Here is a 25,915-nt window from a genome sequence, read left to right on the forward strand (position 1 = left end):
CTTGGGGATGTGTATTGAGGCAGGATGGAATCGGTGGATTGCGCGTACGATTTGAGGATGAAGTTTTTAAGTCTTTTAGTTATGATTTCTATGTATTACTTTTCTGCACTTAATTTTGTAACCAATTTAGTTAAGTTATGTTTTGTTTTATTTTCAAAACAATGGGATCCCATATCCTAAATGAATTTTTATGTATTTAAACCTTTACCTTATAGTTTTAAATTAAGTTATGGTGTTTTCATATGTATGTTTTCTTAAGATTAGTATAGTAGTTTCTAATGGTCCAAGTTTAGAATAGTTGGGTTGTTACAGTTGGTATCAGAGCAACGGTTCATCCGCATGAAGTTCTCCTCGATACACACACTCAAAGCTCCAAATCTGACCGCCAATTAAGTATGTATGATTATAGTTATTACGTTTATATATAGTTAACAATTGTAGCCTTTATGTTTCAGTTAAGAATGAACAGAGCATTAACCTATGGGGATATCCGAGCCATTAAGGCTTTAAAAAGAATTAGAGAACCAAGAAACATCGTAGGAGTGCTAGAAAGAATCACTTGGAGGCTGGTTTTGTTCCACAGAGAAATAGGTCATCTCCAAGAATCTAAGCAGATCATGATGAGAGCAACAAAGCAATACATTTTAGTAATAAGACTATTTAGAGATTATCGTGCAGTAATTGCAGCCTTAGAAGAGATATGGGAAACAATGGATAATGAAGATGAATTGCCGGTAGCGATGAGATATTATTTTCTCTTAATTAGGTTCACTTCAAAAATAGAGTTTCAGTTTACAAATGAGCAAAAGCATAGAATTTTTAAGAACCTTCCTCGATGGCATTTTGAGGCACGATAATGAGGACTATGAGGAGATAGAAGATGATATGCTAGCTGAAGGATCGGATATAGAAGATCCCGATTTTTAGAATAGTTAGTTTCATTGTTTGTTTTTATTTATTATTTGTTTTCTTTTATGGTTGTAAATAGTGAAAACGTTCTATTCCAAATTAATATCATGGTTATTTTGTTATCATGTATGAGTTTGATTTTCTTTTTGCAATCATAATAAATAATAAATAAAATAAATAATGACTAAGTTCGGTGATGGTGGATACAAATCAATGAACCAAGTTTCTATATTGAGAGTTAGGGGGCAAAAGTAGTGGGAACGATTTTACTGATCCTAGCCCTTCCTCAATATGGTTAACTTTGGAACAAAGATGAGTTTCAAGCTTGAGAATTAAGTCATATAGGATGATTAGAAACAGACTTAGAAAATAAAGATGACTTGTTTTTCTAAGTATAGAAACCCACTCTAATAATAAAGAAGACTTATATAATTTTCATAAGAAGTCATAATCAATAGGTCCGAGTTATGTTTGTTTAGATTAAGTTTTTTCCTTAGAGCCTATTAGGGTGAAGTTCTGACATGTTTCTCTCAACTGTTAGAACTTTGCTGCGATGTCGCTCTGAAGATCTGCTCGCACCAAAGGAAACGCCTCAAACACTGCTCTAGTGAACAATGAAGCCCCTCCAGTTCACAGAAGGGGAGTGCGTGCTACTGCCAGCCGCAACGCGCTGTCACCGCCAGTAGACAATGCTACGGAGATCGCCAAACTGTGACAACAAGTCGAGGAATTATTGCAGCAACAGAGACAACTGGCTCAGCCCCAGACTCAGCCTTCGCCTCCGCCGTAGCCACATCCATAGCAAATGGCCTCAACACCCCAACAAGTTGGTCCATATGGGGGATGGCCAGTGGCGAATTATGCTCCGTATCCAGTACAACACATGGAGCCAGTTTATGAGCGGTTCTGTAAACAACATGCTCTGAACTTTGAAGGGACTACAGACCCCTTCGAGGCAGAAGAGTGGCTAAGGAACGTGGAGCCAATCCTGACGCACATGAACCTCAGCAACGCGGACCGCATATCATGCGTTTCGTCTTTACTAAAAAAGGATGCCAGGATATTGTGGGATTTAGTCCAGCAGACGCATGATGTTGCCACCATGACTTGGACTCGATTTGTGGAGCTGTTCCACAAGAAGTATTATAATTCGGCTGTACTCGCTTCAAGAGTTGAGGAGTTCACTGGCCTGAAGCAAGGAAGTTTATCAGTGGCAGAGGATGCTCGGCAGTTCGACCGCCTAGATAAGTTCGCACCGGAAATGGTTCCAACCGACTATCTGAGGGTGTCTAAGTTCGTTAGAGGACTTTGACCGAAGATTGAGCTGGGGGTGAAGCTAGCAAACCCAGGAAATACTACTTATGCCGACGTATTAGAGACGGCAATAGAAGTAGAAAGGTTGCAAGTTAATTTTAGTAAAGAAGAAGCCAGTAAGCCTGAGCCTAGACAACAGAATCAACCCAGACTAGTCGGAACAACAACCACCATAGTAACAACCATAATCAGTCCAGTAACAACAACAACAACAACGGTCATAAAAGAAGGCATCCTGATAATAAGTAGTCTGATAGCGATAAAAGGGCACAAACAAATAATAGAGGTAGTAGGTCGGGTTATGTAGAATACCCGCCATGTGCTAAGTGTCAGAAGAAACATCCGGGTGAATGTCGTGCAAACACTAAAGGATGCTTCAACTGTGGTTAAGAAGGTCACCAAAAAGAGGCAGTATCCTCAGCTTAAGCCAGAAGGGAAAAAGGAAGACAAGATGGTTCCTGCCAGGGTATTTGCCTTAACCCAAGGAGAGGCTGATGCTAGCAATAAGGTGGTCACAGGTCAGGTTTCTATCCTCAATAATATATGCTCTATATTATTTGATTCGGGAGCCACTCATTCGTATATCTCTTTAGGAATGACAGAAAAACTAGACAAACCTTGTGAAAGATTTAGAACTAGGTTTGTAACCGAGTTGCCTTTGGGCAAAGTAGTTCTATCATCACGGATAGTACGAGGCGTACCGATCAAGATTGAGGACGTAGAATTAGAAGGAGACCTGATAGAACTGGAGATCAAGGACTTCGACGTAATACTAGGCATGGACTGGCTAGCACAGCACGGCGCAACCATCGACTGCAAACGCAAGAAGGTGACGTTTGAGACTCCTGACGGCCAGAAACTATGCTTCATGGGACAAGCTTCAGGACTACGTACACCGTTAGTATCATCTCTCAAACCCAAAGAATGATGGACAAAGGATGTCAAGCATTCTTAGCCAGCATCACAGATGTGGTAAAAGAAACACCACTTAAAGTTGGAGACGTCCGCATTGTAAGAGAATTCCCGGAGGTATTTCCTGATGACATACTAGGATTGCCGTCGACTTGGGAAATTGACTTCATGATAGAATTAGTACTGGGCACCGAGCCTATCTCCAAGGCACCATACCGGATGGCACCTACGGAACTCAAGGAGTTAAAGACGCAGCTACAAGAACTCTTAGACTTGGGTTTTATTAGGCCAAGCCATTCGCCATGGGGAGCACTGGTGCTATTCGTGAAGAAAAAGGACGGAAGTATGCGGATATGCATAGAATACCGCGAGCTAAATAAAGTAATGATTAAGAATAAGTACTCGCTACCCCGGATTGACGACTTGTTTGATCAACTCCGAGGTGCGACTGTATTTTCAAAGATTGATTTACGGTTTGGGTACCATCAGCACAAGGTGTGGGGAGAAGATATGCCTAAGACAGCTTTTAGAACTCGTTATGGGCATTACGAGTTCTTGGTTATGTCTTTTGGTCTTACCAACGCACCAGCCGCGTTTATGGACTTGATGAATAGGGTCTTCAAGGACTACTTAGATAAATTCGTCGTAGTGTTCATCGATGACATCTTAGTATACTCCCAGGATGAGGTAGAGCACGAGGAACATTTAAGGTTGATTTTGTCACGACTAAAGGAGCATCAACTCTATGCCAAGTTCAAGAAATGCGAGTTTTGGCTTTCGCAAGTGGCGTTCCTCGGACACATTATATCCAAGGATGGAGTTGCAGTAGACCCATCAAAGGTAGAGGCCGTGAAGGATTGGCCAAGATCGAAGAACGCATCCGAAGTAAGAAGCTTTCTGGGATTAACAGGTTATTATAGGAGGTTCGTAGAGGGCTTTTCCAAGATAGCCACTCCACTCACCAACCTGACTCGAAAACAGCAAAGATTCAACTAGAATGATAGATGTGAAGAAAGCTTCTAGTTGCTTAAGGATAAGCTTTGCTCAGCACCAGTACTATGTGTACCGACACCCAACGATAAGTTCGTAGTCTACTACGATGCATCAAAGAAAGGGTTGGGTTGCGTGCTGATGCAGAATGACAAGGTGGTAGCCTACGCCTCAAGGCAGCTGAAGGAGTACGAGCAACGCTATCCAACGCACGATATGGAGTTGGCAACTGTGGTCTTTGCGTTAAAAATCTAGTGCCATTATCTTTACGGAGAACGGTGCGAGATTTATACGGACCACAAAAGTCTAAAGTAATTCTTTACTCAGAAGGAGCTCAATATGAGGCAGCGCAGGTGGTTAGAGCTAGTGAAGGATTACGACTGCGAAATCTTATACCACCCGGGAAAGGCAAACGTAGTTGCCGATGCGCTAAGTAGTTGCATTCTAGGATCGTCTCATGCCTGGATTAGGGGGCCTGGAGGGCCATAATTGATTTAATATGCAATTATGTGATTATAGTCATGATTATGTGAGATATATTATTATATGATGATAATTGTATGCAAATGGGCCCACTTCTTATTAGAAGGGTATTTTCATAATTTTGACCTGTTAAGGGCATAATTGTATATTTATGTGCATGTTTGTGATTTATGGGTGAGACCACATTGTTATGACGATATGTTTGAGCTATTCGGCATGAGACGATCCTAGAATGCAAGTTAGCCGTTTAGTCATAACAGGATTAATTACCGGGCTTGGGGTGAGTATGGGGGTAATTTAATGCTTAGTACGTTACTGAGAATGAACGCGTAATGAGATATGATTTAATTATTATTTGAGGAAATTGGGAGTAATGGGAATTGAAGGTCGTTAATTATGATTAACGGGATAGATGGGAAATGACAGTTTTACCTTTGCTAGCCTTGAGAGGTTTTACTTGGCCCTAAGGGCATTTTGGTCTTTTGACCATGGGATAGACTTAAGGCTGGTAGGCTGTAGAAGGGAATAGGCAGCCAAAAACAGAGTTCTTTACTTCTTTCTCTCGATCATCACTCTCTATCTCTCTCGGGTTAAAATTTTGAAGCTAAATTTGAGGATTCAAGCTTGAGGATTAAGGCTTGTGAGCTTAGGGTTGTGTTATTGCCATTGAAGGGGGTTCAATTCAAGATTAAGGTAAGGTTTTCAATTTAAATTTCAAGGGTTGTGTTATTTCTCTGGGATGTCTAGAGGCTGTAATAGCCCTGCTGACCTTTGATGCTCAACCTTGACCTGTTGACATGTCAAGCACTTAGCCATAAATTCCACCACATCCCTCTTCATCCTAGGCCACCAATACAGTGATCTCACATCCTGATACATCTTCGTGGTGCCTGGATGCAAAGAGTAAGGATTAGTATGAGATTCATCCAGAATCTCCCGCCTCAAAGTAGTGTCTAACAGAACACATATCCGACCTTTGTATCTCAACAAGCCCATCTCTCACACTGTATAATCTATGGATACTCCAACTAGAGCATCCTCTCTGATCTTGGTTAACTGTGGATCACCTACCTGACCTTCCTTTATTCTCTCCAACAGCCCAGACTGTAGCATAATGTTTGCCAACTGGCCTACTAGCAACTCTATGCAAGCTCTGATCATATCCTCTACTAACTCTCTAGATATCAGCCTCGCACTGAAAATCTTTCCCAGACCCTTCCGACTTAAAGCATCTACTACCACGTTAGCCTTTCTTGGATGATACAAAATTTCACAATCATAATCTTTTATTAACTCCAGCCAACGCCTTTGCCTCATGTTCATGTCTTTCTGCATGAAGAAGTACTTCAGGCACTTGTGGTCACTATAAATCTCACACTTCTCCATAAAGGAAATGCCTCCATACCTTTAATGCAAGGACCACTGCAGCCAACTCTAAATCATGAGTGAGGTATCTCTGTTTATACTCTTTTAATTGACATGAAGCATAAGCAATCACCTTTCCTGACTGCATCAAAACACAAGCCAAACCATGATGTGAGGCATCAAAGTATATCACAAACTTCTCCTGATCTGTTGGAAGACTCAAAATTGGAATTGTAATCAACCTCTGCTTTAGTTCCTGGAAGCTATTCTCACATCGATCTTACTATATAAACTTCTGATTCTTGCGTGTCAGTTCAATCCATGAAGTGGTAATCTTTGAGAATCCTTCCACGAAACGTCTGTAATAACCTGCCAACCCATGAAAACTTCTAGCCTCTGAAGCATTCTTTGGTGTAGTGTCTCAGAATTTTACTTAGCTAGATAGTAGTAGTAATAGTTAGTAGTAGCTTGTAGTATGTTAGTTTCCATGGATATTGGTTTAGGTCGGGACTTAGTTGGAAACTCATAGCAATAGTTATGGATTTCACAAGTTTAGCCTATAGTTTAAGAATATTAATTATAACATAAGGTTTGATTAATATTGCTGGTCCTAGAAATATTGTTTATTATAACCTAATATTTAGATAGAATTAATAAGATCGTGACACTTGTCACAAGCATGTTTATTAAGGAATTAAGTATTTTTGATGAATAGTTTCATTAAAAGAAAGATCTAGAAGCTCTAGAATCTTCCAGCAGCGGTTAGGATCACATTTTTACTCAGTCAAAGTTGTTAAATCAATTCAAAATATGTTGAAAAGTGAAAATATGTGTTTGATATATTAATGTATGCCGATATATCGCAGCTATAGGGACTGATATATCGCATACGGGAGAAACGGAAAACACGTCGACTTTGCACGAGGGAAAGCACGAAGGCTCGGTGTAAAGGTCCAGGCTATATATTGCCCATGGTAGGTGATATAGCGCCTCTGGGAGTTAACTTTTTAAACTTGAGGATTTAAATTTAAAAACGGCCTTAACCACTTGGACTTGCTCTTGAACGATTTTGACCGAGTTCTGGGCATCTGTTGAACAAAAAATTCAAATCTTTTTCATTTTATATTCATTTATTTATTCATTTTAAAAGGGGTTAGTTTCACTCATTGAACTCTATAAATAAGACCTAGTACTCAACCATTTCACTCATCATTCAAGCATTGTTCAGAGCCTCCAAGTTGCTAAGGTTACTATATAGAGAAACACTTGGGTTTTGGGTTAAAAGCTTTTCCAATATAAGCTTTTATAAACACTTGGGAAGTAAGATATAGTGTTATTTTGGTATCGAGGTATAGATCAAAGATATAGTTCATTCAAGGTATTCTTATCCTTAAGTTCAGTTCTTCATGGTTCTTTACTTTTCTTTTGTTTTCATTTAGATTCTAACTCTTCGTTATGATTCCTAGTTAGGTGTTTAAGTTATTTGAAACTTAAGGTTTTTCGGTAAGTTTCTATCTTGATGGTTTAGTTCTCTTTTTCATCTCCATTTCTTTAGAAAACTCATGGTTTTTACTGTTGGTCTTAAGAGTATTCCAAATCCCGTTCTTGTCTCCATATCCCTGTTTTTGGTAAGGAAAATAGGATCGATTATATGTGTTTATATGTTTATGTTGTGATATGTTTTATGCTATGATATGATATGTGATATGATATATGTTTTGTAGTCACTTGGGCATATGACTTGCTCAGATAGCAAGCCCCAAGAATTTTTATCATTTCTGTGGTTTAGAGTTATGATTTACCCTACCTTGATTAGTAGACAGATGACCTAGATGGGTTATCATATACTATAGTTGTGATCTAACCTACCTCGATTAGTAGACTGAGGACCTAGATGGTTTTATCACATACCACGTTAATGAGTTAATGACCATTAATATTGTAGTCCTATATGATATACATTTTTATAGTCATATGTTTTATAGTATATGCTTTATGATATAGTCTTATATTTTATGATTTATGAAATATATGTTGTTAGTAGATTTTCCTTGCTGGGCATTAGACTCATTCCTTTCTTTTTAGATAGTGCAGGAAAATGAGCATGGAAGGCGGGAAGGATTTGTGGCAGCTTGGCATGTGTGTTGAGGATGAATGAATTGAATGGACTGCTGGAAGATCGAGGATGACATTTTTTTTAGTCTTTTGATTTAGTTTTTTTTATGTATTTTCGCATTTAGTATTTTTAAACAAATTTAAAGTTTATGTTTTATGTAACAATGGGATCCCATACCTTATTTTGTATTTCGTACAATATTTTGGGTTTTTAAAATAAAGTTATGTTATTCCTTATGAATGTGTTCCAAAATAGTAGCTATGTCTAGTAGTTTTTAATGGTCTGAGGCCTAGATTTAGTCGGGGCATTACAGTTGGTATCAGGGCCACAGTTCATATGCATGAAGTTCTCCTTTATACACACGCACAAGCTCCGAATCTAACCGCCAATGTAAGTGTTTATGTTATGATTATTATGATTATGTTTATAGCTAACATTTTAGTCATTATGTTTTCAGTTAAAAATGGATGGAGCCTTAGCCTATCAGGATATCCGAGCCATTAAGGCATTAAAAAGGATTAGAGAGCCAAGGAATATAATATGAGTGTTAGAAAGAATCGGTCAAAGATTAATCTTATTGCCCAAGGGGATAGTTCACCTTCAGACTACTAAGCAAATTATGATGAGAGTTACAGAACAATATGTCCTAGTAATTAGGCCTTTTAAAGATTTTCCTTATGTAATTTCAACATTAGAAGAAATATGGGAGACTATAGATGATGATGATGATGATTTACCTATAGCCATGAGATATTATTTTCTCATACTTAGGTTCACCTCTAAGTTGGAATTTCAATTCACTAATGAATAAAAGTATATCATCTTCATGAATCTTCCTCGAGGTAGTTTTGAGGCTCAAGATAATGATGATTATGAAGAAATAGACGATGAAATGCTAGATGAAGGGTCAGATGTAGAAGATCCTGATTTTTAGATTTAACCTAGTTATGTTAGTTTAGTTTATTTATTTATTTATATTTTTGCATTTATGATTGTACTTAGTGAAAACCTTTTTTCCCAAATGAATATTATTGTTATTTTTTGAAAGACATGTATGAGTTTGATTTTTTTTTACAATCATAATAAATAATAAATTCAATAAATAATGACCAAGTTCGGTGAGGGTGGATACAAATCAATGGACCAGGTTCTATATTGAGAGTTTTGGGGGCCATAGTAGTGGGAACGATTTTACTGATCCCAGCTCTCCTTCAATATGGTTAACTTTGGAACATCGACGAGTTTTGAGCCTGAGAAATAAGTCATATAGGATAATTAGAAGCAGACTTAGAAAATAATAAAAATGGCTAATTTTCTAAGTATAGAAACAGACCCTAATTATAAAGAAGGTTTACATAATTTTTCATAAGAAATCATAACTAATAGGTCCGAGTTATGTTTGCTTAGACTAAGTCTTGCCTTAGAGCCTATTAGGGTAAGTTCTAATAAGTTTTTCTCGACTGTTAGCACTTTGCTGAAAATGTCGCTCAGAAGGTCTGCACGCACAACTCGAAATGCCTCCAGCACCGCCAACGAGGCTAACGAAGCCCCTCCAGTTCGAAGAAGGGGAACGTGTGCTTCCAATGCTGCTGCTAATAGAAGTGCACCACCTCCGATTGACAACACCGCTGAAATTATCCGGCTACGACAACAAGTGGAAGAATTGCTGCAGCAACAACGACAATGAAAACAGACTCAGCAACAAACTCAGACTCAGCCCCAGCCTCAGCCACAACCGCATCCTCAGCCAGCGGTTCAGGCACCCTAGCAAGTAGGTCCGTATGGGGGATGGTCAATGGCGAACTATGCGCCTTACCCAGCTCAGTACATAGAGCCAGTCTATGAGAATTTTTGTAAGCAACACACTCCAAACTTTGAAGGGACAACCTGTAACACTCTACTACCTTAGAGCCGTTACTAAGTGAGTTTAAAATGTGCATTTAACTTGCTAATCAAGCATTTAGCTCAAAAGTGTAACTAAACTATATTAAAATCACATAATTTGAAAATGTAATCATTCATTAAAAATTATAAGTGTTTTACATTAGGGATCCCAAAATACTGTTTATAAATATTTACAACTCAAAATATGTTGAAAGTCGACTACACGATAAAATAGGATTCATTACAAAGCATCTCCCAAAAATACCCCTGGCGGTGACAACCAGGCAGACCAGACATGTATGCGTCGCCTCACGCTCTCCATACTCATGGTTGGTCGGCCTTCCCCTTGCCCTTACCTGCACCACAGAGCACCCGTGAGCCGAAGCCCAGCAAGAAAACTCCACACAAATAGATAACATATGCATATCAATTACTCAGCACAAAACAAATCCGCCAACAGGCTAAACACATATGACCGTGCCATCCCAGGCGCTTTACCAGGCCTTGGGTTTGCGGTCTACACCATAAGGATATCCCAGGTATCCTTTAGGGTCTTACCCTGGCAACCCGTGCTCCGCGTGCTAAACGCTGCTCCCGGCCCCCTTGCCGCTCTCGGCGTTCGCCGTTCCCGGCCCTTGCCGTTCATTCACATATATGCATACATAGCATAATTAATCAAACACTTAAACACATATTAACATAATCAATGGGCTATGCCCTGCACATAATCATATAGGGTTGTGCCCTGCAACACAACTACCGGGCCTCGCCCTGCTCTATGGGTACAACAATTTTCTTACCTGTGTCCCGAGCTTCTTGAGTACCACAATCTCGAGCACGGTCCCCTAACCCGAGCCTCACTGAAAACCTCAAACATGGATTCGACCTTGAGCTATCTCCAAGTCCAATACCAAGCTTTAATCCCTTGATTCCCAAGCTGAACCTCACAATCACTCTGAATTTTTCTTGGCCTAAGCTTGACTCTAGTTGCCCTAATCTCAGCCTTGAATTCCTTCCTTAGTCTCAAAGAAATTCAGCTCTTTTCCACCTTTCTTCCCTAGCTTCTTGGTTCCTCTAGACTTCCAACAAAAACATTCAGATTATGCCTAAGTAAAATAACACATATTAATTTTCCTTAGCCAAGGATATCTTCTCCTAAGGCCAAATTTCCACTTTGCCCTTCCTCTTAATAAAATTCCTATACTAACCTCAGGGGCAATTCCGTCATTTCACCCAAATCCCGCTAAGTCGTTGGGTATACTTATAAATCCCCGTTTAATCCCGACATGTCTAACTATTACTAAATCACTAACCGCTACTCAATAATTCCCAAACACTTTATACTATTCCCAAAATACCCCTAAGCTCTTCCCGAGCCGTGTATTTGACCCCGTTGTGACTTTCTAGCTAAACAGCTCTCTAGGATCGTCTCGGATCGTGCACCATAATTATATCACCACTCACACGTGGTATTAGTCACAATACACATAAATATAACATTTATACCCCCAACGGGCTAAAATTAAAAATATGCCCCTAACAGCCAAATGGGGTCCACATACATATTTAATCACCTAAACATGCACTTATAATCACATATTCATTAAATTCACATATTAATACAATATATCAATTATTGCCCTCCGGGCACACTAATCAAGGCCCCAAGCCTTATTAGCAAATTTGGGTCGCTACAACTATCCTCTCCTTTAAGAAATTTTGTCCTCGAAATTACCTGAACAACTTGGGATATCGTTCCCGCATCTCTGATTCAAGTTCCCATGTCGCCTCCTCAATTTTTCTGTTCCTCCACAACACTTTCACCAAGGCGATGGTCTTGCTCCGCAAGACTTTATCCTTCCGGTCAAGAATCTGAACCGGCTTCTCCTCATATGACAAATCCTGGTCCAGCTCCAAATTCTCATAACTCAGTACATGCGTCGAATCCGATACATACTTCCGGAGCATGGATACATGAAATACATCATAAACCCCTGATAAGGCTGGAGGCATTGCCAATCTGTAAGCCACCTCTCTAACCCACTCTAGAATCTCAAAGGGGCCAACAAACCTAGGGCTCAACTTGCCCCAAACACCAAACCGTTTCACTCCTCTCAGAGGTGAAACCCTAAGGAACACATGGTCACCGACTTGAAATTCTACGCTCTTGCGTTTCAGGTCCGAGTAACTCTTCTGGCAACTCAGGGAGGCAAGCATTCGAGCTCTAATCTTTTCAATTGCCTCATTGGTCCTCTGAACCATTTCTGGACCCAAATAACTCCTCTCACCTATCTCATCCCAATGGATTGGTGAACTGCACTTCCTCCCATAAAGCATCTCATACGGAGCCACTCCGATAGTTGCCTGATAACTGTTGTTGTACGAGAACTCAATCAAATGGAGATACTTACTCCAAGATCCCCCAAAATCTAGCACACAGGCTCGTAGCATGTCCTCCAGTATTTGAATCGTCCTTTCAGACTGTCCATCTATCTGAGGATGATAATCGGTACTAAATCGTAACTGTGTGCCCATTGCCTTCTGCAAATTCTCCCAAAACTTGGAGGTGAAGGTGGGGTCTCTGTCGGATACTATCGACCTCACAGCCCCATGAAGTCGAACAATTTCCTTCACATATAACTCGACATACTGCTCCACAGTATAAGTCATCCTGACAGGTAAAAAGTCGGCGGACTTGGTATACCTATCCATAATCACCCACACCGAGTCATGCTGTCCCACGGTCTTTGGCAAACCAACCACGAAATCCATGGTGATATCTTCCCACTTCCACTCTGGAATCCCTAGAGGCTGCAGCAACCCTGCCGGCCTCTGATGTTCAGCCTTGACCTGTTGACAAGTTAAGCACTTGGCCACATAATCCACCACATTCCTCTTCATGCCCGACCACCAATACAAAGCTCTTAGATCTTGGTACATCTTCGTCGTACCTGGATGTAAGGGCAATTCCGTCATTTCACCCAAATCCCGCTAAGTCCTCGGGTATACCTATAAATCCCCGTTTAATCCCGACATGTCTAACTATTACTAAATCACTAACCGCTACTCAATAATTCCCAAACACTTTATACTATTTCCAAAATACCCCTAAGCTATTCCCAAGCCGGGTATTTGACCCCGTTGTGACTTTCTAGCTAAACAACTCTCTTGGACTGTCTCGGATCGTGCACCATAATTATATCACCACTCACACGTGGTATCAGTCACAATACACATAAATATAACATTCATGCCCCCAACGGGCTAAAATTACAAAAATGCCCCTAACAGCCAAATGGGGTCCACATGCATATTTAATCACCTAACACATGCATATCTAATCACATATTCATTAAATTCACGTATTAATACACAACCGACCCCTTCGAGGTGGAAGAATGGCTCAGGAATGTAGAGTCGATACTTACACACATGAACCTCGGCAACACGGATCGCATATCCTGCGTTTTGTCTCTTGTGAAGAAGGATGCTAAAATATAGTGGGATTTAGTACAGCAGACTCACGACGTCGCCACCATGACATGGACTAGATTTATGGAGCTCTTTCACAAGAAGTACTATAACTCGACAGTCATCGTCACAAGGGCGGACAAATTCTCCAGTCTCAAGCAGGGCAATCTGACAGCAGTAGAGTATGCACAACAGTTGGACCGACTAGCCAAGTTTGCACCAGAGTTGGTCCTAACCGACTTCTTAAGGGTCACCAAGTTTGTTAGGGGACTCAAACCCAAAATGGAGCTAGGAGTCAAGCTAGAAAACCCTGGAACCACTTCATACGTCGATGCTCTAGAAACGACTATAGAGGTAGAGATGCTTCAGGTAAATGTTAGTAAGGAAGAGGCCAGTAAGTCTGAACCTAAACAGCAGAATCACCTCAGAATGGTCGGAACCACAACAACAACAACCATCAGCATAGCAACAATAATGGGAAGAAGAGAAGGCATCCTGATAGTCATGATGGACCCAAGACGGGTATTTTTTAAATATTTATATCGCAAGCGCACGAATTGTTCATATAGAATAGTGATTGTGTAAGCAAGGATGTGGAACCCAAAGGAGTTGTCTAAAATAAAAAAGAAAACTATTTTAAATCAAAATTAATAAATTCTAACCTAGCTCCAAAGATTGATGAGATTTTTGTATAATGAAAATAAAATAAAAGATAATAATAAAGAAATTAAAGACATTATATAAAAATAAATTAATAGTAGAAATCAAGATGATAAAAGAAGATTATTAAGGTATTAGAATCCACAAATATAAGTTCAATAATATTTATAAGTACATTGATTCCCAAGTTTTAGTGATAGTTAAAATAAATCAAACTATCATTTTCCAAATAGATTTATAATTTTAAGCACAAATTACTTCTAAAAAGATAGGATTTTTCTTCACTTTTCAAAAAGTATAATTTCAATGTATTTAATGTGAATCAACCTAATGAAACAAAAAAAAATCAAATAACATTATTTATAAGGTAAAACATAATATTTTTGTTCTAAGCATTGGATGTGTACAATTTAATGACACATCTTACACAAAGAATATTATTTTTTGCACTAATGAAGAACAAAGTGTAAATATGTGCTAACAATAAAAAATACATTATATTTAAGATGAAAGAAGATATTTGAAAAAGAAAAATCCATAAACTTTGTTGCACAAATGGGAAATCAACATACAAAATAAATACTATTTAGTTACATATTGTTTTATCATCACCTTAATAATCTTAAAAAGATTAGAAACTCATAACTAGAATAGAAATTACAAACATAAATAGAAAAATTTGGAGGAGAAACCCCCAAACTCATAGAAAAAATGACCACAAAGAAGAAAAAGATGAAGAGAATAGAGTGGTCTTGAAAGTGTAGGAATTTTGTAGTGTAAACCTCTTCAAGAATAAGCACTCCCCAAATGGTCTTGAAAATTCCCTATTTATAGCCAAAATGAGAGTATTAAAATAATCAATTTAAATTAATTAAATTGATTAAATTAATAATAATATGGTACATAGGGGTAAATTTTAGGTGTAATGATGATTTTGGGGTAAAATGTGTGGAAAAGTTTGGGTAAAAAAATTGGTATTTTAGGGACAAAGGGCAAGGGGACAAAATGCCTTTGATGGGCTCAAGAAGAAATAAAGCAACAATGGCTTGGTGGGTTGTGGCAGGTTGCTAGCTGCTGGGTGGCATTTGGGCGTGGGCCTAGGAGGTTGGCTAAGAGGATGCTTCTTGGGCCTGGGGAGCTTCGGGTGCAGGGCGTGGGAAGGGTGGCTGCACAACTGGGCGTGTGGTGGGCCGAGTGAGGTGAAAGGCTGGTGGGCTGCTTGTGTGGATAGGGAGCAAGGAGCTGAGTCGAAGCTTCTGGTGGGCCGACTGGAGAGTTGGCTGAGCAGATTGGGCCAGTTGAGAGAGGAGTGCTGGGCCGCCTGGATTGGGCTTATGGAATTTTAAAAATGCCATTTTTCCTTTCTTTCTTTTCCTTACTTTTCAAAGCCCAAAAATGTCATAAATTCCCTACAAAATAAATATAAAATAAATCACAATAAAATATTTTCAACTATAAAATAAATCAATTTAATTTTTTGAAATTATTAATTATAACTTAGTTTATATTTAACATTTAAGTTCAGTAATACAACATTTTTTTACCTCAAACTAAACAACAATAATTCAAATAATTAACTATAACATTTTTTTTTTATGAACCAAAGAATATATTGAACCACAAGCCAATTACAAAACAAGCTCAAAAAGAGCCCCCTCTAATAGAGGTATTACATGAGACTGAATTTCTCAAGGAAAGCTAAATCTTTGCTCTCCAACTTAGTCCTAGACAGATTAGCAACTCTAGCTTTCAAGTAAACTTTTAACAAATAAACAACTTTATCCACAGTCATAGAATAGAAATTAAACAGATAATTGTTCCTATTCCACCAAATCAGATAAACTGAAGTAGCTAAAACAGCTGCCACCAGCTTTTGCTTCAGATCCTTAGGCTTCCCCATCATCCAAGCAATCCAATCTTTAAACTGAACCGGCCAGATAGCATTCCCCAGCCATTCAGCAATTCGACTTCTCACCAGATGAGAAAACTGGCATTGAAAGAACAGATGGCCATTGCTTTCCTACTGCATATCACAAGTCGGGCACATAACAGAATTCAATTGCATATGGCACCGCACCAGGTTGTCTCTGGTCAGTAAGTGACCCAAAGTAGCTTGCCAAAGAATAAATTTGTGCTTGGGCAAAGTCAGATTGCACCAAACCACATGAGCAAAAGGGACCCTTTCCTTGTTAAGCAGCTGAACATAAAGCTTGCTAACATTAACTTTGTTGTTCTTAACTGCCTTTTCCAACACCTTTGCAGTAATAACAGATTTCAGATTAACCAACTTACGCCAGTACCAGCTCACATTTGACTGAATTTTGTAATCCTAGAAACTTTTCCCTTTAAGATAAATGGCATCTATCCATTTCACCCAAAGGATATCTTGTTTAGAGGAAATAGCCCAAAGGAACTTAGCTAATAGCACCTTATTCCATTTAGACCCTTCCTTAAACCCAATACCACCCAATCTTTTAGGAAGGAAATCCTGATCCCAAGCTGTGAGATGAATTTTACTCCTGTTTTCATTACTGCTGCTAGTCCCCCGCAGAAATTTTCTACAAAGCTGATCAATCTCATTAACAACACTCTTTGGGAGAAGGAAAATACTCATCCAAAATGCTCTAATCCCCAATAAAACATAATGGATGAGTTGAGCTCTCCCAGCAAAGGACAAATGCCGACTGGACCAATGATGAAGCTTCATGTGGATCTTCTTTATTATTGTAGCACAACCCCCTGCTTTCCACTTTGTAGGTCTAAGAGGAATTCCAAGATATTTTAAAGGGAAGGTACCTTTAGTATAGTGAAGACACTCCAGAATAATCTTGGTCTCTTTCTCTGCCATACCCCCAAAATAAACTCGAGACTTATCTAGGTTGGCTGTTAAACCAGAAGCAAGACTAAAAGACTTGAAATAGTCTTTAATGATCTGAACAGATGAATCAGCTCCCTTACAAAACAGCACCAAGTCATCAGCAAAACAAAGGCTCACCAATTTCAGTTTCTTACAACTAGGGTGATATCTGAAATCCTTGTTCTGAGTAGCTTGAATGAGAAGCCTAGTAAAATACTCCATAACAAGAACAAAAAGAAAAGGAGAAATCGGGTCCCCTTGTCTAAGACCCTTCCTCCCAAGAAAGTTACCTTGGACTCTACCATTCATCAATATTGAGTAAGATGAGTCCTTTAAACAAACCATAACCCATTTAATAAACTAACCCGGGAAACAGAAAGCTAAAAGAATATCCTCCAAAAATTGCCAATCGATTGTATCATAAGCCTTGCTTAGATCAACTTTCATCACACATCTAGGGGAGATATGTTTCCTCTTGTAGCCTTTAATAATATCTTGAAAAATAAGGATATTATGAGCCAACATTCTATCTTTAACAAAAGCTCCTTGATTTTGATTGATTAACAAAGGAAGGATCATATTCAATCTACCACATAGCATTTTTGAAATACATTTATACAATGTATTACAACAAGCTATGGGCCTATAATCCAAAGCCTTAGTAGGATTCTCTACCTTTGGTATCAATGAAAGAGTTGCATTATTGAGGCCTTTAGGCAGCGATCCCTGATGAAAGAAACCCAAAATAGCATCTGAAATATCATCTCCTATCTCTTCCCACATTACTTTGAAAAAACCCGAACCATATCCATCTGGACCCAGGCTCTTAATTGAACTAATACTGAACATAGCATTTTTAACATCCTTCTTAGTGAAAGGCTTTGTTAATTCTAGCTGTTGATCTAAGGATAAGAGGCTACCATGAATAAAACACTCCTTTTGAATAGGACCCGAAGCCTTACTTTGACTACCCATGATACTCCGAAAATGATTTAAGAAGTGAGCCACTACATCCTCAAACTTCTCATTAATCTGTCCAGCATCATTAATAAATGAAGTTATTCAATTTGACTCCTTTCTCTGCTTCAAACAAGCATGAAAATAGGTTGTATTATCATCTCCAAACCTAAGCCAGTTGACTTTGCTCCTCTGCCTAAGATAACTATCATAGTATCTGGTTTGCTGAACCAAGTTTTCAAAAGACTTCTGTTCCTCAGTTTGAAACTCAACTGAATGAGGGTCCTGCTGAAGCTGGTATTGAGCATTATTGTAAGCCTCTTTGGCAATCTCAAACTTGTGCTCAACATCACCAATCTCCCGTTTATTAAACTGTCGAAGGACATGTGCTAGTCTCCTCAGCTTCCTCATAATTCCTTCTAACCCATGAGCAGATATAGACTTGTTCCAACTTTGCATAGCTGCATCTTTGAAACCTTCATGCTCTGTCCACATATTGAAGAACCGGAAAGGTTTAAAGCCAGATTTCACAGCTGACTTTGCCTTAACAATACAAAAATAGTGATCATATATTATATCCCATTTTATCAAAGCTATCGAATCAGGAAATAGATCCATCCACTCTTCATTCTTAAAAATACGGTCCAATTTAGAGAAAATTCGAGCCCCATCAGCTTGGTTATTGGTCCAAGTGTAATGAGAACCAATAGACCGAAGCTCATCAACCAATCCCATAGATTTCCACCTTTGAGCATCTGCCATTTCTGCTGCAGAAACAGTACGACCTCCTAGCCTATCATCAATCTCAAACACTGAGTTAAAGTCCCCTGCCACTAGCCATGGTGTAACTGGAAACGTCAGACAAGATAAGTCCTGCCATAACTGAATCCTCTCCTGAATCGTGTTTCTACCATACACAAATGTCACACAGAATTCCCTACTCGAACGTAACTCTTTAACATAAGCATGTATATATTGGTCACTGTCTTGCAAGACTTCCACTGACAAAACACTACACTGCCAAACCATCAATATTCTACCCTCATTAGCAGTCCCTTTATAAAAGCTCCATCCATTAAATTGTCTAACCATCATCTCCTCCAGTTTAGCACCACGTAATTTGGTCTCAAGAAATGCACCTATACCAATTTTATTTAGCTTACAAAAAGCACTAAGGGATCTATGCTTTTCCCTCTTATTTAAGCCTCGAACATTCCAGCTAAGAATGTTGAACTCCCCCATTTAACTTGTTTTCTGTAGTGACAACCAATTTTGCAACCTCCAGTCTCTTATCTTGTAAAACACTAAAAGTGTTCCTCAACTTATTCGGAGCATTAGTGGTAAGTGCTTCACCCCACCCAGTTTTTTAGGAGTGATCCAGTCCACCTCTTGAGCTTCATTAATGTCACTTTTCTCCTTGCCCCCATCTACCTGAAATTTTTTGGACACTTGACCAATATCTACATCAGAAGAACCTGTTTTCAAAGGAACATCAGTACTCTCCTTAGAAACCTCTTTCTGATTGTCCTTGGATATTGCCTCAGCAGCTAACCCTGAAGTAATTGTGACATTAGTCAGCTAAGAAGAATTTTCCTTATTTTCTCTTTCGGTCTCCAAACCTCACCCTTTTTCCTGTTACACAAAGCCTCAGTATGACCATAAACTCTGCAATGCTTACAATGTGTTGGCAACCATTCAAACTCCACAAATTGTTCCATTAATTGACCTCTTTCATTCAAAATTTGAATAGACTTAGGAATCTCATTTGATATTTCAATCTCCACTAACACCCTAGCAAATTGCATCATGGATCGATCTTTTGTTACCTTATCTACAAGTACTGGTTTCCCAAGGGTACTCACCAATGCACTCAAACATTTAGTACCCCAGTATTGTAGCCCCAAACCAAGTAATCTCACCCAAACAGGAACAGATTTTACTAACCTCATATGAGCTAAGTCAGTGGTCCACGGTCTTACAATGACTGGCTTCCTATCAAAATGAATAACACCAGCTTCTAACACCAAATCTCTGGTAACTTCATCTCTGAATTTAACAAGTGTATACCCCGCATTTAATCTCGCAATCCTCTCAATACCAAGCTTACCCCACATTCTCTTAATGAAGCCCTCAAACACTGCAAATGGGGGATTGGCACCTAGAACCATACATACCACGACTGAATTCCAGAAAGACGCCTCAACTTCAATTTCCTCCACATCCATCTGAGCAATCCGTTGGCCATCTCAAATTAATGGTTCTTCAAACTGAAGTCATGCTCCTCCTTGGTTCGAAAACATTGCCCGAAAAGTAGACCACTTATCTTTTGCCCGATTTGAAAATCACTGCCATTCTCTTCTTGAACACTCCATTTCAGACCAGTATCTTTCATCCCATCCTTTCCCGCACTCAAATCCCCAGATATCGACCCGCCAATCTCAGGAAAATCGACCAAAGTATCTTTGAAAATCTCCTCCATCTCAGCCGATGGCTCTTCATCAACAATAGTCAGCTTTGCTTCACACGATCCCTGAATCACTGGTGCTTCACTCACAGTGTCTATAGTAATAGGCTTCTGGTGTACCTTCTTGCGTCTCGCCATGGAGAAACTAGAGAGAAAACCTCACGCCGGATCCCTTATGGGTGTGTTCTTCTAATTAACTATAACATTTGACAACAAAATAACTATAAAAACACACAAAAATATATAAAATCAAAATAAACCCAATAAAATCAAAATTACTTTAAAACTTAATAAATCAATTAAAAACTCAAGAATTAAACAAAAATTAGCACATAAAAAGTGGTAAAATAACTCTATTTTGTAGAGTTATCAAGTAAGCAGGGCGACAATGACAAAAGAGCACAAACTAGCAATGGAAACCATAGGTCAGGTTATGTAGAATACCCGTAGTGCTCAAAATGCCAAAAGAAACATCCGAGGGGGGGGGGGTGTTGTGCAAACACCACAGGATGTTACAATTGTGGCCAGGAAGGTCATCGGAAGAGGGAATGTCCACAACTCAAGCAAGAAGAGAAAAGGGACAACAAGATGGTTCCAGTCAGAGTCTTTGCCTTGACCCAGGGAGAAGCTAAAGCTAGTAACAAAGTGGTCACAAGTCAGATTCCTATCCTCGATAATATATGTTAAGTATTATTTTATTAAAGAGCAACACACTCGTATATCTCGTTAGGAATGATAGAGAAATTAAACAAACCTTGTGAAAGATTTAGAACTAGGTTTATGACAGAATTGCCTTCGGGTGAAGTAGTCCTATCATCACGGATAGTACGAGGCGTACCAATCAAAATTGAGGACATAGAACTAGAAGGAGACCTGATAAAACTAGATATCAAAGACTTCGATGTAATACTGGGAATGGATTGGCTAGCAAGGCATGGCGCAACCATCGACTGTAGACGCAAGAAATTGATGTTTGAAACTCTTAACAGTCAGAGACTATGTTTTATGGGAAAGGTTTTAGGACTAAGAACACCACTTATCTCATCTCTCAAAGCTCAAAGGATGATAGAGAAATGGTGTCACACATTCTTAGCAAGTGTCACAGATGTGGCAAAGGAAACACCACTAAAGGTTGGAGACGTCTGCATTATAAAGGAATTTCCAGAGATATTTCCTGACAACTTACCAGGGTTACCGCCTACTCGGGAAATTGACTTCACAATCGAACTAGTACCAGGAACCGAGCCTATCTCAAAGGCACCTACCGAACTCAAGGAGTTGAAGACGCAGCTACAAGAATTCTTAGACTTGGGTTTCATTAGACCAAGCCATTCGCCATGGGGAGCACATGTTCTATTTGTGAAGAAGAAGGATGGAAGCATGCAGATGTGGATAAGTACCCGCTACCCCGGATCGACGACTTGTTTGATCAACTCCGAGGAGCGACAGTGTTTTCTAAGATTGATCTACGGTCTGGGTATCACCAACTCAAGGTATGGGAAGAAGATATTCCAAAGACAACTTTTAGAACTCGATATGGACATTTTGAGTTTCTAGTTATGTCTTTTGGTCTTACCAATGCTCCAGCTGCATTTATGGATTTAATGAATCAGGTCTTCATGGATTACTTGGACAAATTCGTCGTTGTGTTCATTGACGATATTTTGGTGTACTCCAAAGACGAAGTCGAGCACGAGGAACATTTAAGAATGACCATGTTGCGATTGAAGGAGCATCAACTTTACTCCAAGTTCAAGAAGTGCGAATTTTGGCTTTCGCAAGTAGCGTTCCTCGACCATATAGTATCCAAAGGCAGAGTTGCTATAGACCCAGCTAAGGTAGAGGCTGTGAAGGATTGGCCAAGACCTAAGAATGCGTCAGAAGTTAGAAGTTTTCTTGGGCTAGTAGGCTATTATCGGAGATTTGTAGAAAGCTTTTCTAAGATAGCCACTCTGCTTACCAACCTGACCCAGAAACAACAAAGGTTCAACTGGACGGATAGATGAGAAGAGAGATTCTAGTTGCTCAAGGATAAGTTATGCTCAGCACCAATACTTTGTGTACCGACACCCAACAACAAGTTTGTAGTATACTGTGATGTGTCGAAGCAAGGTTTGGGTTGTGTGCTGATGCAAAATGACAAAGTGATAGCCTACGCCTCAAGGCAGCTGAAGGAATACGAGCAACGCTATCTAATGCATGATATGGAGTTGGCAGCGGTGGTCTTCGTATTGAAAATCTGGCACCTCTATCTTTATGGAGAACGGTGTGAGATTTATATGGACCACATGAGCTTAAAATATTTCTTCACACAGAAGGAGCTCAACATTAGGTAGCGCAGGTGGTTGGAACTAGTAAAGGATTATGACTGTGAAATCCTATACCACCCAGGAAAAGCAAACGTAGTTGCTGATGCACTAAGCAGAAAGAGTTTCAGAAATCTAGTAGCGTTATACGGAATAGAAAAGCCGCTTCAGCAAGAGCTGATCAATGCCGAAATAGAAGTAGTTATTGGTCAACTGGCTAACTTGTCCATCCAATAAAATCTATTAGAAGATATACGGATCAGGCAAGGGCATGATGACACATTAGTAACACATATGGCTGCAGTCAAAGAGGGAAAGGAAACAAATTTCTCTATATTAGGACAGGGGTTCTTGAGATATAAGGGACGGGTATGCATGCTGAAGGAACATGGAATTAAGATGAAGATTTTAGAAGAGGCCCACTATAACCCATACTCAGTTCACCCGGGGTCGACCAAGATGACTCACGACCTTAAGGCACTATATTGGTGGCTGGGAATGAAGAAAGACATAGCAGAATATGTGTCCAAATACTTGGTATGCCAACAAGTGAAAGCGGAACATCAGCGACCCGCAGGCTTATTGTAACCGCTTAGTATTCCGGAATGGAAGTGTGAAGACATAGCCATGGACTTTGTGACAGGATTACCACGAACAAATAAGCAGCACGACTTGGCTTGGGTAGTAGTAGATAGACTAACCAAGTCAGCTCACTTCCTGCCTGTCAAAACTACGTACACAACAAACCAGTACGCAGACATCTATGTCCGAGAAATAGTATGACTGCATGGAATCCCTAAGACCATAGTATCTGATAGAGGATCGGTGTTTACATCGAGATTTTGGGGAAGCTTACAGCAAGCCACGGGTACCAAGTTAAGTCTTAGTACGACATTTCATCCTCAGACTGACAGTCAGTCCGAGCGTACCATACAAATTTTAGAAGATATGTTGCGTGCTTGTGTACTAGACCTTCGAGGATCATGGAGTAAGTATTTGCCACTAATAGAGTTCTCCTACAACAATAGATACCAGGCAACAATCGGTATGGCACCCTATGAGTTACTTTATGGAAGGAAGTGCCGATCGTCGTTATATTGGGACGAGGTAGGAGAAAGACAACTTCTTGGAGCCAAAGCTGTTAGAGAGGCTCAGGATGCAGTGGCGCTAATTAGAAAGCGTATGCCCGCTGCTTAGAGCCGACAGAAAAGTTATGCAGATGCCAAGTGGCGAGATGTGGAATTCAAAGTCAGAGATCAAGTCTTCTTAAAGATAACTCTTATGAAAGGTGTGAAGCGGTTTGGGAAGAGAGGAAAACTTAGTCCCCGGTTTTCAGGTCTCTTTGAGATATTGGAAAAGGTGGGAACAGTTGCATATAGATTAGCCCTACCGCCAGCTCTAACAGATAGCCACAATGTGTTTCACATCTCGATGCTGCGTAGATATGTGTCAGACCCATCTCACGTCCTCAAGTACGATACGATAGCATTCCAGAAAGACTTGAGTTACGAGGAACGACCAGTTAGCATCCTAGATAGAGGGATGAGGGAATTACGGTCTAAGAGTATTCCGATAGTCAAAGTCCTATGGAGTAATAGTTCAGAAAGGGAGGCAATGTGGGAGTTGGAGGAAGAAATCTTAGCACGGTATCTTAAATTGTTTGGTATGTAAATTTCGGGGACGAAATTCTTTTAAGTAGGGGAGAATTGCAGTGTCTTGAAATTTTACTTAGCTAGATAGTAGTAGTAGTAGTAGCTTGTAGTATGTTAGTTTCTGTGGATATTGGTTCAAGCCGGGACTTAGTTGGAAACTCATAGCAACAGTTATGGATTTTATAAGTTTAGCCTATAATTTAAGAATATTAATTATAACATAAGGTTTGATTAATATTGCTGGTCTTAGAAATATTGTTTATTATAACCTAATGTTTAGATAGAATTAATAAGAGTGTGACACTTGTCACAACATGTTTATTAAAGAATTAAGTATTTTTTATGAATAATTTAATTAAAAGAAAGATCTAGAAGCTCTAGAACCTTCCAGTAGTGGTTAGGATCACATTTTTAATTAGTCAAAGTTGTTTAATCAATTCAAAATATGATGAAAAAGTGCAAATACGTGTTTGATATATCAACGTATGCCAATATATCGCAGCTATAGGGGCCAATATATCGCCTACGAGAGATACGAAAAACACGTCGACTTCGCACGAACGAAAGCACGGAGGCTCGGGGTAAAGGTCCAGGTGATATATCGGCCATGGTAGGCGATATAGCGCCTTTTGGAGTCAATTTTTGAAACTTGAGGATTTAAATTTAAAAACGGCTTTAACCATTTGGACTTGCTCTTGAACGATTTTGACTGAGTTCTGGGCATCTGTTGAACAAAAAATTCAAATCTTTTTCATTTTATATTCATTTATTTATTCATTTTAAAAGGGGTTAGTTTCACTCCTTGAGTCTATAAATAGGACTTAGTACTTAGCCATTTCACTCATCATTCAAGCATTGTTCAGAGCCTCCAAGCTGCTAAGGTTACTATAGAGAAAAATGCTTGGGTTTTGGGTTAAAATCTTTTCCAATCTAAGCTTTTCTAAACACTTGGGAAGTAAGATATATTGTTATTTCGGTATCGAGGTGTAGATCAAAGTCATAGTTCATTCAAGGTATTCTTATCCTTAAGTTCAGTTCTTCATGGTTCTTTACTTTTCTTTTGTTTTCATTCAGATTCTAACTCTTTGTTATGATTCTTGGTTAGGTGTTTAAGTTATTTGAAACTTAAGGTTTTTCAGTAAGTTTCTATCTTGATGGTTTAGTTCTCTTTTTCATCTCCATTTCTTTAGAAAACTCATGGTTTTTACTGTTGGTTTTAGGAGTATTCCAAATCCCGTTCTTGTCTCCATATCCCAGTTTTTGGTAAGGAAAATAGGATATATTATATGTGTTTATATGTTTATGTTTTGATATGTTTTATGCTATGCTATGATATGTGACATGATATATGTTTTGTAGTCACTTGGGCATATGACTTGCTCAAATAGCAAGCCCCAAGAATTTTTATCATTTCTGTGGTTTAGAGTTATGATTTACCCTACCACGATTAGTAGACAGAGGACCTAGATGGTTTATCATATACTATAGTTGTGATCTAACCTACCTCAAGTAGTAGACTGATGACCTAGATGGTTTTATCACATACCAAGTTAATGAGTTAATGACCATTAATAT

At 39.2% G+C, this 25,915-nt stretch overlaps 1 protein-coding gene across 1 annotated transcript; it reads right to left on the bottom strand.

Annotated features, from left to right (window-relative positions):
• Positions 1 to 15,773: 15,773 nt before the first annotated feature.
• On the bottom strand, positions 15,774 to 20,143 carry LOC133823954 (uncharacterized). Its single transcript, XM_062256810.1, has 7 exons — positions 19,597 to 20,143; positions 19,277 to 19,471; positions 18,102 to 19,057; positions 17,637 to 17,993; positions 16,479 to 17,291; positions 16,266 to 16,358; positions 15,774 to 16,124 (listed from the first exon to the last, which is right to left on the bottom strand). Exons 1-7 carry the CDS (start codon positions 20,141 to 20,143, stop codon positions 15,774 to 15,776), a joined length of 3,312 nt encoding a protein of 1,103 aa, XP_062112794.1.
• Positions 20,144 to 25,915: the final 5,772 nt, after the last annotated feature.

The sequence above is a fragment of the Humulus lupulus genome, chromosome 3 (genome assembly GCF_963169125.1).
Source record: "Humulus lupulus chromosome 3, drHumLupu1.1, whole genome shotgun sequence".
NCBI classification, from domain to species: domain Eukaryota; kingdom Viridiplantae; phylum Streptophyta; class Magnoliopsida; order Rosales; family Cannabaceae; genus Humulus; species Humulus lupulus.